This window comes from Panthera uncia, chromosome B1, assembly GCF_023721935.1.
Source record: "Panthera uncia isolate 11264 chromosome B1, Puncia_PCG_1.0, whole genome shotgun sequence".
NCBI lineage: Eukaryota > Metazoa > Chordata > Mammalia > Carnivora > Felidae > Panthera > Panthera uncia.
The window spans coordinates 21,170,224-21,185,751 of record NC_064811.1 but is presented as its reverse complement, the minus strand read 5'-3'; the positions used below and the strand labels follow the sequence as shown (position 1 = coordinate 21,185,751).

Genomic DNA, 15,528 nt, shown 5'->3' with positions numbered 1-15,528 from the left:
ATTAAAAAAAAAAAAAAAAAAAAAAACAACACTCTTCCAGATCAGTAAGGAATCTTGGGAGAGATTCCATAGTAGGAATAAGCAACTCAGATAGGAAGAAATCTGAATGACAAACACTAATAAATGAAACGGTACTCAACCTCAAAAGTCACCAAGGAAATAAAAATTGTAATAACACTTTGGTATCATATAATACTCAGGCAAGTCACAAAAGAAATCAGATTATCCCAAGTACTGGTGAGGATAGAGGCAGAAAAGCTCTCATAAACGGTGGGTATACAAAGGAACAGAGCCATTTTGAGAGCGACCTCACAATGCCTAGTAACAGCTGCCCTCCCAATGACTGAACGCGATCCATTTTCCAGGTATCCACCCAGAGACTCTCAAACTCATGCATAAAGGAGATAAAGGAAAGGTAAGGTAAGGATGCTCACTGCAGTACTGTCTGCAAAGGCAAAAAAGTGCAAAGAGCCTACCTATCTCAGGAGAAAAATGGATAGACTGTGGCTTATTACCATGAATAAACAGATACACTGTGGTTAAATCATTAAACAGTTATAGTGAATTTAATGTAGTATGTTTATATTTAACGCAGTATACAGAAAATTTCTAAATATATACTTGTGAGCAAAAGGAGCTGCAAAACATTACCTACAGTTTGATGAACATTTATGTGTGTATATATATATACGTATATATGTGTGTGTGTATATATATACATATGTATATATGTGTATATATATATATACACACACAGATATATATATATTTAATTTGAGAAAGAGAGCCTGAGACAGGGAGAAGGGCAGGCAGAGAGAGAAAGAATCTTAAGCAGGATCCACATTCAGCGGAGCCCTGTGCGGGGCTCGATCCCACGACCCTGGTATCACGACCTGAGCTGAAATCAAGACTCAGCCACTCAACCGACTGAGCTACTAGGTGACCCCCGTGAGCAAAGTTTTAAACAATTTTGTCTGTTGTTTACAGATACATCTGCATACAATAAAAGTAGAATAGGCTCTTCTTACAACTTGAGAAGAGTAGGAAGGTGAGGCCATGTGCTTTAGCTGTATGTATAATAGTTTATTTTGGGCAAAGAGATGCATTAAGGCAAAATATTAAAATCTGTTTATCTTTGTAGCAAGTAAACATTTTATTTTCAGTACTTATAAGTACATCTGAAGGACTTAATAATTACAAACTTTTAAATAAATTGCAACCACATTCCCACAGTGAATATTTAGCAGATACTATAAAATAGGAAAAATCTATCATCTGTTCTCCTACCCACAAGGAGCTAAGCTTTGCCAATATTTTCTCTCCTTTATTTAATGTTTATTTATTTATTTTGAGAGAGAGAGAGAGAGAGTATGAGCAGCGCAGGAACAGAGACAGAGAGGGAGAGAGAGAATCCCAAGTAGGTTCCGTGCTGTCAGCTCAGAGCCTGACACGGGGCTTGATCTCATAACCCACGAGACCATGACCTGAGCTGAAACCAAGAGTCGGGTGCTTAACCGACTGAGCCACCCAAGGCGCCTCTCTCTTTTTTATTTATGCAAAGTTAAACACAGACGGTATTATTCTGTGTACAGTTCTACAATCTTTTACTTTGCTTCCAACACACCACAGGCATGTTTCCTTACCGTTATTTCACTTAGACAATTTACACATACCCATGGTACAAATGTAAAACTTTTCAGAGGGCATATAATAAAACGGCCTTCATCCCGCCCTAGACTTCACCCTACCATAGCATAAGAAATTGTGCTTTCCTAACGAAGCAGAGTGCAGTATCACTGTTGTGCCACTGGGTGGAAGTAGAGCTCTCAAAGTGCAAAATCTTTGGCAGGAGTTCTTGTTCACAGATAATAAAGTTGATCACACAATTTCTAAAACATCATACTAAATTTAAAATCAACTTTTATACTTTTTTCAACTTCAAATTTCTCTGTATTTTACAATCACTGAAAACTTAAGGTAATTAGCCACACAGAGCTATATTTTGCCCCATCAAAGATATCATATCATATCTTATCAAAGATAAGATATCAAAAGAACTTCAAAACAAAAAAGCCAAGAAAATAAATTAGTTAATTTAGGGGACATATCTTCATCCATACTTCTGATACTGAAGAACTGCGGATTCTGAGGAGGAACTGTGACTTTAAAAAGCTACAATTTTTAAACAAAATCAAATACTTGTGAATCAGTGTTGCATTTGGCAAGTTTAAGGACATATAGTTCAAACAAACACAAGTTGACAATATTCCAACAGCAGAGCTGGCCCAGATCTAGGTATAACTTTGCGACTGTAACCACCCTGCAGCACGGGGCCAGTGAAATGAGCGCATTCCAGCATTCACTGCATTTATAATCTGTCCTATGTTCCCTCCTGTTTTAAGAGTCTGGTGGCTCCCCAGCTGACTCCTGTTACCTGTCTGCCATTAAGCCTGAGAATTAAAGCCACAGAAATGAACCCAAGCGCATAGCCATTCACTATTTATCTGCAAATTTAGGGCTTTATTTCATAAAAGTTTAAAAATTAGAACTCTCTGTAAATCATAACATCAGGAAAACTGTAACAACTGGATAGAAAAAATTCAAACTGGAAAATGTTTACATACGATTTGTCTTGAGACTAAAATTTCTGTGTAAGTTTTCAACCAAATCAATAATTAAATTCTGTTTTCCATTCTTTGGAATCTTGTTCTACCTACACTGTTTCGAAAAGTCACAAAGATTGGGAGAATGAATCAGGCAGGCAATAACAAGGATGAAGAGTTTTTCAAATGATTTCTAATATAAGAATACACCCATTTTAAATTCAAGCTCTCCAGAACTTTGCAAAAAGTCCAAATATGTATTAATAAATTCTAAAAATAATTAACAAAATCTAAAATACTTAAATTTCACCTTCCTACCAAAATGCATTCCTTACAATGTAAAAATTTTCAAAGAATGCAGCATAACAAAGCAATATAATGAAAACTGTCCACGTTAAAACCACCTTTGGCTCAATCAGTTAAGCATCTGACGTCAGCTCGGGTCATGATATCACGGTTCCTGGGTTCGAGCCCCTCATCGGGCTCCTGCTTTGTATCCTCTGTCTCCTTCTCTCTCTGCCCCTCCCCTGCTCTCTTGTGCAGGTGTGCACGTTCCCTCTCTCTCCAAAATAAACAAACATTAAAAAAAGAATTATAAAAAAAAAATTTTTTTTAAAAGCCTCCTTTGGAGGCGTTCCACTTCCTAGCAACAAAAAAATGTTTTCCTTAACATAAGCACAGTTTAAGTTTTATTTAAAAGTAAAGGGATTCAGTGCTTCAGGAGTTAAAATACAGCAAGATAATACTCTTCTCAATGAAAGGACAGAATTAGAAAAGCAAACCAACAACAACAAAAACATACCTACTGGGAAGGGGAACTCAATTTAAGATAAATCACAGACAGGCTCAAAGTCACACAGTTGGTTAGTCAGTGGCAGAGCTAGGACCAGAACTCAAGTTTCCAAGATCTTCCCCTAATTTTTACTATAGATTAAGCTGCGATTTGAAAGGATATTTGCCCTCAAAGCTGAGTACTTCACCTGTACATTATTTAGCATGTATGATGTATTACTTTATACATATGTGTGTGTATAGATATACACAGACATGCATCTGATGTATTATTCTCACATAATAAAGACAAATTATTAATCACAAGTAGAAAAAAGAGAAAATGAAGAACGAACAAAATTTTTATCATAGATTTCAAAGTCAATGAGTCACAAAAGGCATGGTAGGAAGTTACTTTAAAAACTGCACCAACTCAGGGCGCCTGGGCGGCTCAACTGGTTAAGCGTCTGACTTTGGCTCAGGTCATGATCTCACAGTTCATGGGTTCGAGCCCCGCGTCGGGCTCTGTGCTGACAGCTGGGAGCCTGGAGCCTGCTTTGGAATCTGTGTCTCCCTCTCTCTCCGCCTCTCAAAAATGAACAAACATAAAAAAAAATTTTTAAACTGCACCACCAAACTCTCTTTTTTGAATTCAGCACTTACCAGGAAACTGTGACACTATTGGGGGCGTATCTTCATCTAAATCATCAACTCCCCCAGCAATTGGATAGGGTGGAATGGAGACTCTGGGCATCACCACCCAGCTGTGATCAGAATACAGGGAAGAGGTCAAGCTGGGGAGGCCCGAGTTATGGGCTATCTGAAAGCCACAGATCTTCTCAATCTGTTGCCAGCGAAAAAGTCGTTCTCGTAAACAAGTTGTCAACTCGGAGAGTGCTTTCCTGTAAAAGCCAAGGTGGAAATTACTTATGGTGTCAACGAGTCTTCAATATGGCACTAAAAAAGGGCAACTACATGAACAGACCATGGCAATAAACTAATTTCAAGAAGGAATTATCCGTTCTCAGAATTAGTATAAATTATGTAATTGTACGTGATTAAATGATAAATTGTTCATAAATTACAAATTTCAGCATACTACAAATAAACAGGTAACTAAAATAACATTCTTACTTTGCTTCCAGAATTTTGTGGTCTACCTCATCTAGGGAGGAGCTGTGTGCAACATGCAGAGTCCCAAAGACTGTACTTCTCTTCTTTTTAATCTTCTCTGCCTAGAAACCCAAGGAGAGAGAAAATAAGGTAGGTCTGGGAAAAAAAAAAATAACACACATACAAGCTTATTTTGTTTTGAATATATTAATAATGATGAAACCAGTGGAGAATTATATAGCCAAAATAAGGCCCTAATTTCCAGAAAAGAAAACAGATGAAGGAGAAAGCATGCTTTCCTAAGCCAATCAACAGAATTCAAAACTTTGTTCTGGAAAATTTTTCACTTATTTTGATGGTTCAGAAAAGACCCGAATCTTCTATTAAAACTAACAAAATAACATTAATTATATCCTACCGCAATGAGGTGTTAGTGAGTGAACTGAGTTTTGTGTTTTTTTTTTTTTGCTAGAAATCAGATTAAAACTTAATCTTATTTCACACAATTTAATTAAGAGTCAAATATTAATTTCTAGTAACTACTAACCTGAATCAGATATGAAGAAGCAACCTGGAGGAGAAAAGCTCTGTATAAAACATTTGTGATAACGATAACAGGGATGGTTTTTAAATGACACGAAGGTCATTCTGAAAAGTATATACTTCTCTACATACAGTAATTTTACTCTACGGCCTATGATTATAAGAGTCCATTAAGATAAGTAAGTTTCAATTCACAAAAAGAAGGTACAACAAATACAGATTTTATTCATATTTTTCTCTCTTAATTGGTTAATCTCTTTAGAAATGTATTAAGTTTTGAAATAGAGTACCTCATCCTTAGCAATAGCTAACTGCATTTCAGCATTCTGTCTTTTAATATTGTAGTACTGTACTTCTACTTCATGTGTTAACTGAAGCCATTTCTGAAGTGCATCTGGGACAGACCAGCTGCTCCTGAGTTCAAATTCTTTTTCAGCCTTTTTCAGTGCCATTCGAACCTGGGAGTGAGGGAGGAAGGAAGAGTGGGGGAGACAGAATGGATGCGAGAGGGAGAGAAGGGGGGGGGGGGGGGAGATGGATGGAGACGGAGCAAGAAAGAGAGAGAAATGTGTTTTTTTAAAAAAGATATTTATATTGAGATACATTTTAAGAAATTAAGATTTTTTTTGGTATCAAAGTTAAGAGAGAAAGCAATTTGAATTATGCTCTTCATAAACATCTTTCTCAAATCACTGAGTTTAAAACAATGTATTTCTAACATTAAAACTAAAGCTGAACTGGGGCGCATGGGTGGCTCAGTCAGTTGAGCGTCTGACCTCAGCTCAGGTCATGATCTCACGGTCTGTGGGTTCGAGCCCTGGATCAGGCTCTGTGCTGACACCTCAGAGCCTGGAGCCTACTTCAGATTCTGTCTCTGTCTCTCTCTCTCTCTCTCTCTGTCTCTCTCTCTCTCTCTCTCTCCCCCTCCCCTGCTCATGCTCTGCCTCTCTCTGTCTCTCAAAATAAATAAATGTTAAAAAAAAAAAAATTTAAAACTAAAACTGAAGTTTTAAGTGCATCTTAACTCACTAAGCAAAGCTGGAAAGCCAAAGGGTAGAAGGGGTTTACATAGATCTTAAGCTGTATTATTTAGTTTTTATATTTTATAATAGCCAGACTCACCAGAGAGAAGAAAATGCCAGGCACGTACAAACCAAAACTGATCATGTTTTTCTCATAACGCGGGGCTTGTTTGTGGAGAACACAAAGAAGTATCCGAAACACAGTGAAAACACTTGTCCTGGTGCCCCTTCTAATGTTCCCAGAGGGCACTACTGTAAGCTATTTACATGGACCATTTTTGAAGGTTTTCACATCTTCTTCATGGTTACTTATTTCTCACTATTACAAGCACGTCTGTCCATTACAGTCTGTTTCACCTACTTCTACTCAATTCACTGCTTCTAACATACCAGAAAGTAGATAAATCAGCACTGGCAGACCATGTGTAAATTTTAAGAAAATAGGTTCTGAGTGAGCCTCTGCTTGATGTTTCCATGAGAAACTATACCTAGGCTTCAGGGTCAGGGTGTCAAAGTCTTCCTTTGACTGCCCTTTAGGAGAGCCAGACAATAAACAGTTAGAAAACTAAAATGCTTAGTGCATCAGTTGGTATTAGATGCTAAGGAAAAAACTCTTAAAGCCTATGAAAAGAACACAGAAAGAAAAGACAATTCATTCTAGAAATGATTCATCTGAAAACTAGCAAGAGTTCAAGCTAAAGGTATGTAAAGACACACAATAGAATATAAAGAGTTATGTACCTACTCAAGACCTTGAGACAAAGTCACAAATGAACTGGGGAGCATCCCACTTCTGGAGCACCGTAACTGCAAATTATCTTCCTCAAAGCCAAGTAAGGTCACTAGAAACTCCACTCCGAAACTCATGTGCAGAACAACGTCTGATCTGAACAAACCCAACTTACTTAAATAAACTTTACTGTGTGCCAGAATAAACTAATAAGAGTACTGTACACAAGTTTGTTCTGATAAAGAAAAGGAACAGCTGTCAGATACTATAGAAAGCAAAGTATAAAAAGAAGTATTTTTTCAAAACTCCAAAATTAGAAAACAAAATCACAATGGGGCACCAAGCAGACAATCAGAAAGTGAGACATTACTCCCTGAAAGCAAAATCCTAAGCAACACGTGCCCGACACATTTCACCGTGCCATGAGCGTGGGACAGTACTGGCTTCCACTGGCTGGCTAAGCTGTGTGGCATCCCTTGTCCCTCCGGAAGACAGAGTCGGAGGCCAGGTCCCGGAACGTGGAGCTCCATATACCACCACCAAGTCTGGGTCAGCAGGCCCTCTTTCTCACGAGACTTACACTTGTCAATCTTCTAACGTTTCTAGACGATTTTCACTGCCAAGGAACTAAACAGGGAACCTATTTTCAAATTTCACTCAAGTTTTTCTCTTTAATCATAAAGATTTATGTTATGTCCATACATTTATTTCCCCTAAAAGAACTCAATAAATGCATGTAACATATAATGATTATATTTCTAGCATTAACTGAGGCTGAAATGCTTCGATTGACTGTCAAATAATGTTTCAAAATTTTGGAAATCAGGACCTGCCAGTAACAGCAACTATTTTAACTATTTTCTCTGCTATTATTCATTAAGTTTATCATTTGACATAAATTCCAGCCTTTAGTTCAAATTACATGGTTATGCATAGGGACATGGACCCAGTAAAAATTGAGTAATTAAAAGCTTTTAACAAATGATGAATTATTAAATTGTTTACAAAAATGATAATTAGATACCTAATTTTTGTGTCTCAGGAATAGACCAGTACTAAGTAAAAACATGGTATCACAGAAAGAAACAAACACCCTATATATCTGAAAACATGATTCTAGACCCAACTCTATGATTATGACTTCTGTGACCTGCAAGTTCTTTACTTTCTAACCTGAGGTTTATTGTCTTGTGTAGAACAGGGTATGTATACTACGACTCATCCCGACTTTGCTTTTCTTGAAACTTCAAATACAAAGTAATTTATGTGAAAAGTATGTAAACCACACAAAACATGAAGTAGTACTATTATTCACCCAGAAGTTTTTGTTTTAGGGGAAATAGCACGATGCAATGCATGTGCCAGATATTCCTGACTTCTAATTTTGAGAAGCTGATTATCTCCCAGATGAGCTACAGTAATACTTCCAACTATGTGAAGCTGTGGATTACAGGACATTATACGTAAATTAGCTTCCCAGTTAAATTTACTTCTATAAACAAAACTTTTAACAGTATAGGAAAACAACCTTGGAATAAGACACACAAAATCTTGCCTTTGCCATGTAACAGCTGTGTGACTTCAGGCAAGTTTTTTAACCTCTCTCCACATCTCATCTGTAAATGAAGATAATATCTATTTATTGTGAGGATTAAAACTTCTGAGCAAATTCATTTGCAATGTGCACAGCACAAACTTCTGGCACACAGTAAGCACTCTTAAAATTGTGTTTCTTATTACTATAATCATGTTGGACAGAGTTCTTTTTAAATACCAGTGTAACTCCTTTAAACCACCCCTTACTGATTCAGGATCTCATTAGGACTATTACATCTGTACTGGGACATATCGTGGTGATCCTAAGGTCTACTGACGTATGCAATGCCTCTCTGCCAAAAAACTCAAATTAGAATGTTTGTGATTTGTGGGTCCTTTTCTATAGGATGCCTGCTCCGCAGTCACCTGTAAAATACTGCTTATCAGTTTATGTTTCCATAGAAGAATTATCACTACTGCTTTTTGATTTGCTCTTTCTTACCTATAAAGCTCAGAAAAATAGCTAGCAAGCTTTTTAGTTTAGTACTAGGAATAAACCAAGAGTTAGAAGCCTTGGTGGGAAAAGGAAATAAGTTCTCACAGGAATAAAAGGCATAATATCCAACTTTTGAACACAGTAGAATTTTGGCTAAGCCGTTTTTTCTATTCTTTTCTTTTCTGTTAACTCCCTTGTCCTTTACTACATTCTGTACAGATAAGGTTTGCCAGGTAAATAGGACCTGACCATAAAATACACGTAGGAGTCAGCTTAAGAGAACAATCTCCTTACAGGGAAAAGATCCAACAAACAGATGTCTGGGGTATGAGGGAAACAATAGCTAACCATTAATAAAAGAGATAGCTGCACTTAGTCAGACAAATTCTACCAAAAATGACAATCCTGAAGGAAACAAATGCACACTGAACATTTATTTTTTCATGAGTTGAAAGTGAAACTCATTCATCACACAATTCTTATTCCTTATTTAGCACCTGGCCGAGAAGGCCACAGGGCACACGGCAGAGCAGGGGGCAGAACACCCAGGTCCTTGGCCCCGCTTTACAACCGAGGCACTCTCTGATCTTGGGCAAGCCTTCTGGCCGGCAGCGTCTTTATCAGTAAAGAAAGGGTCAAAGTCAGAAGGAGGAGAGGAGACCACAGAAGCAGAGGTTGGAGTGACATGTTTTGAAGATGAAGGAGGGGGCCAAGAGCCAAGAAATGCAGGCAGCCTCCAGAAGCTGGAAAAGGCAAGGAAACAGATCCTCCCCTAGAGCCTCCGGAGGAATGCAGCCCTGGGAGTCTATTTTAAACTCTGTCTTAGGAACTGTAAGATAGCAAATGTGTGTTGTTTTAAGCCACTAAGTTTGTGGTAATTTTTTATAGCAAGAACAGTGAGTAAACTAAAATATCTGTCTGTAATTAACTTCTGCCGGGACCCCCTCTCCGCTTCCCTGAAGGAGCGAGCTATGCCTGCAGGCTCACGTTCCATCTTGACTAGCAAGGTAGCGGCGGATACTGGAAAGATCTCTTTAGACAACTTCACAATTTTTAGCAAATTATGTTCTAAAACCATTTAACAGGATTCAAATGGATGTTAAACAGAGATTCTTTACCCTTGCAGAGAAGTTTAACATTAGATATACTTTACTAGGTTACAGTTAGATACTAAAACATATTACAGATGTTAGATTAAATAAACACCTTAAATTCACTGGCGATAATTAACTTGGCACAAGGTAAGATTTCATGAGTGAGTGAACATGATGGTAACTTTATCTCTGAATTATTACTTTGTTATTTGCTACATGGACTTTGATCAATGCTAACAATATAAACAGAGAATTCTTTTATTAACTAAGGAAGAATATACAATGCCACTAAAGGTAGAAGACCAAACAGGAAAAGCCCCCCCAGAGTGGCAACGCAAACGTCCTAACAAACCCTTTTTGTGGAATGTCAATACCTGTTCCAGTTCCTGCTCTGCATACTGCCTTCTACTCAGCTCACACTCGGCTCCTTCCCTTAGCTCTCTCAGCCGACAGGCCTCTTCCTTTGCGTAATTGATTTCATCCATCATTTTGCGCTCTAGATTTTGCTTTTCTACAGCAACGTTTCTGTTTTCTTCCTGTGCCTTTTCAAGCCTTACAGAATGATAAAAGTAAAAATTCCTCACCAAAGTTTCATCTTTTTTATGAAGAATAACTACATATCAAGCAACAAAATACATGTTTCAATCCAAAATCACACTATTTTCTATTAATCTTACATCTGAATAGCAAAACAGCAGGTGGCCCATGGTATAGTTGTTTGGTTATCTTGAGCTCAAAATACAGTGATAGCAGGGAATCACTCTTCAAGCAAAGAGACTTCTAAGAAATTCATAAGTATCTAAATCATGTCAAAAATAAAATTTCACTAGGGGCGCCTGGGTGGCTCAGTCAGTTGGGCATCTGACTTTGGCTCAGGACATGATCTCATGGCTCATGAGTTCTAGCCCTGTGTCGGGCTCTGTGCTGACAGCACAGAGCCTGGAGCCTGCTTCGGATTCTGTCTCTCTCTCTGTCTCTCTCTCTCTCTCTCTCTGCCCCTCCCCACTCACTCTCTGTCTCTCTCTAATATAAATAAAAACATTAAAAAAATAAAACATTAAAAATAAAATTTCACTATACATATCACTCCACCTATATTTATTTCTACTGATCTGCCCATTTATTCACTAGAGCATACCTTTAATATAAATCTATAATTAGGACATTGTAAGTTTTATAAAAATATGAAGTGTACATACGTTACTGATACGTGTCACAAACTAAACTTAAGTGTGTAAGCACACACCCACATTACGTTTTCACAAATTGTATTTGCCAACATAAATAATAAGACTTATAGCTTTTTAAACGTACCTCTCTTGTAAGTCCATGAGACTTTGCTCTGCAGTTTGTAAACTCTCCAAGTCTTTCATCATTTTTGCAACATGTTCTTTTGATGTCTTATTCTGTGTGTAAGCAAACCAGCACCCCCCAACACCAATTACTATAGAAACCGTGAGAATAAAATCCTTCATCCAGTTATGAGGCGGGCCTATGAAAAAAAATGCAGATGGTCAAATTAATCTTTGAGTGTAACAGAATCTTCATACAGAGGCATTTTGTAGTAGGTAGCTAAAACAAGCAAATGTATTCTGATGAGCCTCCCATAAACAAGCTCCATTCTTTTAAAAACTATTTCTTCAAACAATCAAAGTGCTTGTCGTAACACTGATATACTAGACCCTCCAGAGGGCACAGATAAGCCCACATGGATGTACCACACCCCTGTGGCACAGGAGGCAGCAACAAAAGTTCTGGGGACCCTGCAAAAGCAAGAGTATCTCCAATCATGTCCTCTGTGGGGTGAAAGCAGGCATAAAGAATACCACCATTATCATCCCAACTGCTTTCCTTCAGTCAGGTTAGGGACATGTCATGCTTTGATACACACACTGGAAGCCTAATCCTTCAACAAAAGAGCACCCCCCCCCCCCCCCACCAAGCAGCCATGTAATGAAGATTAGTGATTCTCAACCAAGGGCGATATCTCCCACAGTGGACATTTGACAATTTTTGCTTGCCACAGCAGGGAGGGTGTAAAATGGGTGGGGGAGTTGCTACCGGTGTCTAGTGGGAAGAGGCCAGGGATGTTGCTAAACAGACAAAAACACACAAGACACTTTCCTGCCCTGCTTCTGCCAGTAACAGAGAATTACCCAGGAATCATCCAGCCCAAATCATGAAGTGCCAAGGTTGAGTAACCATGAGTTAAATGATCATAACAAGTCATATTTTAGGTGCTATTTGCCAGAGATTTCTGGGTTACTAGCAGGAAAGAACAGGATCACCTTCTCCACCACTAGGCATGTCAGTAATTTCCAGCAGTTTCTACAGTAAGGAGTAAGGAGCCAGGGCCTACTGTCCTCAGTGATACAAAACACAGAAGTCACTAGCAAATAACTTCCTAGTCTATCCCTGACTCTTAACACACACTAAGATTCAGAGGGCTCTCTGGAGTGATACACAATGATAAGGAAGACAATGTAATGCATGATTTGCTCCCAAGAGATAGAGTTTACAGCGGAAAAACTACTGAACTGCCCAGGCCTCCAGCACGTCTATGTTGTATGTGTGATGAAACACGGGGCTCCGTAGACATCAGGACTTCTCGTGCTCACTCAGGTTCGTGTGTGTTTACACCGTGTGAGGAATGCCAAGCCCTATGCCAGACACCCTATTTCCAGAGCTCACGCCCTCACCTACAGTGAAACAGATGCACTGCGGAAGACCAGAGTCTCAAAAGGATTTATTTTTACTTCCGCCTCAGACTGAGAAGTTCAGCTCATGTTCTAGTTTAAACATGAGCCCAGTTCAGGCCAAAATATTACTCACCAGAAATAACAATAAAGAGAATGGTCAAGTACCAAACTCTATAGTAAGTGCCACAAACTGAAAAAGATTTCAGCGAAAACTCCTTTACAATGTGTGTCTGTTCGTTTGACAGTGTTAGTTTGTTATAAATCTAATGCTGGTGTTCCCACTGCAGGGCTCATTCCCTCAAATAATAATTCTAAGACAAACACATTAAAAAGGTAACGCATCATTAACTTCTTCGCTGGTTTATTAAAACATTTGTTTCCAGCATTCTTTTGACTAGTTTGGTTTCTTTTCAAATGACAATGAAATACTGTTTTGGCTTAGAGGGAGTTTGTTCCTGGCTTAATAAAATATAAATATTCCTGACCAAGCTGTATACAGAGGCAAGTTATATAGTTTCATTCCTATTTGCACCAATCATTCACATGAACAAATCAGACAGAATCTCATAGAAGACAATCCCCAACAGATTCTGCAGAAAACTTAGGGTGTCACCTCTGTGGAATGCCCGGCATTTCAGGAGTGTTCGATTTCCTAGGGTTTGTAATTTCCAACAACAGTGCATTTCCACCAACTCTCACAAAGCAAGAGTTCCAGCTGTTTGACCAGCTGCTCTCAGCCTGAGCCAAAAAAGAACCACCAGTCCCATCATGGAATCTACCCAACGGCTCCAGTAACCCTTTTTTGGTAGTGTCACCCCCCAAACCGATCACAGAAACCTGCAAGTCTCCCAACTCCGAAAACTGAGGTAAAATAAATATTAGTTTCCTAATTTATCTTTTCTGGAAGCCATTTTTCTTGTATTAATTGTTACTCCTTTTTGGCTTCTGAAAAATAGAATATAAAACCTCTAAAAATGTAGAATATTCAAATACTTTTCCCCAAAGCTGTTTAAAACTTGAAATTAAATAAACATATTAAACTTCCCTTCTGGAAAAAAAAAAAAGTATTCCTGTCAAAAGTAAAGAAATACAAGGTTTATTTTCCTTACAAATATGACATAATAATTTCTTAAATGTTCTTCTTCAATACAATCAAATAACATTCTCCATCTTGTGCTTTGCCAGGATGGTCTGTTATCATGGAAAATTTCAAGTGGATCTTCAGGAACCAGCTTGGCAATGTGACATTCCACATTTCAATGACAGAAAATCTCACCCTATAAATCTTTTAAGATAATATTACATTTCCTTTATACCTAACAGACGATTTTCTTAGTGTTTTATCTTTCTTACTTTTTCTTCTTTAAATAACAGGGGTGCCTGGGTGGCTCAGTCAGTTAAGTATCGGACTTTGGCTCAGGTCATGATCTCGAGGTTAGTGAGTACGAGCCCTGCGGTCAGCACAGAGAATGCTTCCGATCCTGTCTCCCTCTCCGCCCCTCCCCCACTCATTCTCATTCTCTCTCTCTCTCTCTCTCAAAAATAAATTTAAAAAAATAAAAATAAATGACAAATATGTGATCTGATTATTCTTTTGCATCATACTCTGTGAGAGAGAATACTAACGTGTTAGAGGTCCAAACAAAACCACATCCAGCGCCTTGAGCTGAAGTTTTTGTCTGTGACTCCGATCGCTGATTTTCAACTGGGAGCTCATAAATGAAGGTTCATGCACTGCTATCCTGTTCATTCAAAAAATATATACATATTAAATGAAAATATTTCTAGTATGTAAATTTAAATATTTGAGCAATACATGTAATACTTTACACATTAGTGACGACCTACTACTGTTAAGAGCTCATCCATGTGATTTAATACTTTACTAACAGGTGTCAAAAAACTTCTCGGTGCAAACTTAGCTGTAAGACACCCTGCATTAATTATTTACTTGTTATGTTGACGTTTTTGTTTTCTAAGGTTAACTTTATGCTATAATTTACTTGAATGCAGAAATTTAACCAATGCAAAAGCATTTTATAACCATTAATTACCTCTGCATTTTATTATCATTTCACAGAGAACAAGAAAATTGTTAGGTAATTGACTTAACATCAATAACAAACTATAAAATATACTTTTCAATTTAGATCGTATCACTTTTCTTTAAAAGTGTCTGAAAAACCTGTAGCTTTACATTCTAATATGTAAACTGTTTATAAATTAAACAGAGTCCATGGAAGTCATAAGTGAGAATAAGAAGTCATCATGGTTGGGGGGAGAAAACTGAGACATTTATGTAACAGGAAATACTGAACCATTTCATTAGCAATGAAAAAAAAACATGTAGGGGGCCAAAAGGCACAGGTGGAAGAAGGAAATAAAATCACTTTGTTTTGGACGTCAAGTCCAAGTTGCCCCATCATCAACTAACATTTCTTAACAACCAAGTATGACACCAATGAAGATCTTATAACACAAAGTCTAATAATAATCATATAATAGTTAATAACAATGACAATAAAAACAAGCATGTACTATATGCCCGGTCCTGGGTCAAAGGCTAAATCAAAATTGAAGAACACCTCAAACAGATACAAAATTCCCATTTCACAGATGAGGAAACTAAGGTAGGGAGAGATTGAGTAACTTGCCCAATTAGTAGTAAGAGGCAGGGCAGGGATTCAAACCCAAATATGTATGATTCCAATGAATGTACTCTGAATCCACTGCATTTTCTTATGAAAGATACCAGAACGTGTGAGTGTGCAGAAGTTACAAAAACTCCTATAACTGCTACAGGCTTCCATAAATCTTTACAGTGTAAAGAACTCTTTCCCTTTGCAAGATGCCTTCCTTCATCTTCTCTGCAAGTACCTTTTGTGTATGGCTCCTGTTACACCTTTAACGTGACACTTCCC

At 37.9% G+C, this 15,528-nt stretch overlaps 1 protein-coding gene across 2 annotated transcripts in view; it reads right to left on the bottom strand.

Annotated features, from left to right (window-relative positions):
• STIM2 (stromal interaction molecule 2) overlaps nt 1-15,528 on the bottom strand; it is a 152,124-nt gene that overhangs the window by 13,987 nt on the left and 122,609 nt on the right. The window contains exons 5-11 of one of the 2 annotated variants that reach the window (XM_049630409.1): nt 14,234-14,349; nt 11,223-11,400; nt 10,283-10,460; nt 5,321-5,488; nt 5,035-5,058; nt 4,509-4,609; nt 4,038-4,276 (exon numbers count right to left, since the gene is read on the bottom strand). In XM_049630409.1, coding sequence (XP_049486366.1) covers nt 4,038-4,276; nt 4,509-4,609; nt 5,035-5,058; nt 5,321-5,488; nt 10,283-10,460; nt 11,223-11,400; nt 14,234-14,349 — 1,004 coding nt within the window. The remainder of the gene's footprint in view (nt 1-4,037; nt 4,277-4,508; nt 4,610-5,034; nt 5,059-5,320; nt 5,489-10,282; nt 10,461-11,222; nt 11,401-14,233; nt 14,350-15,528) is intronic. The other variant, XM_049630410.1, reaches the window with a different exon arrangement.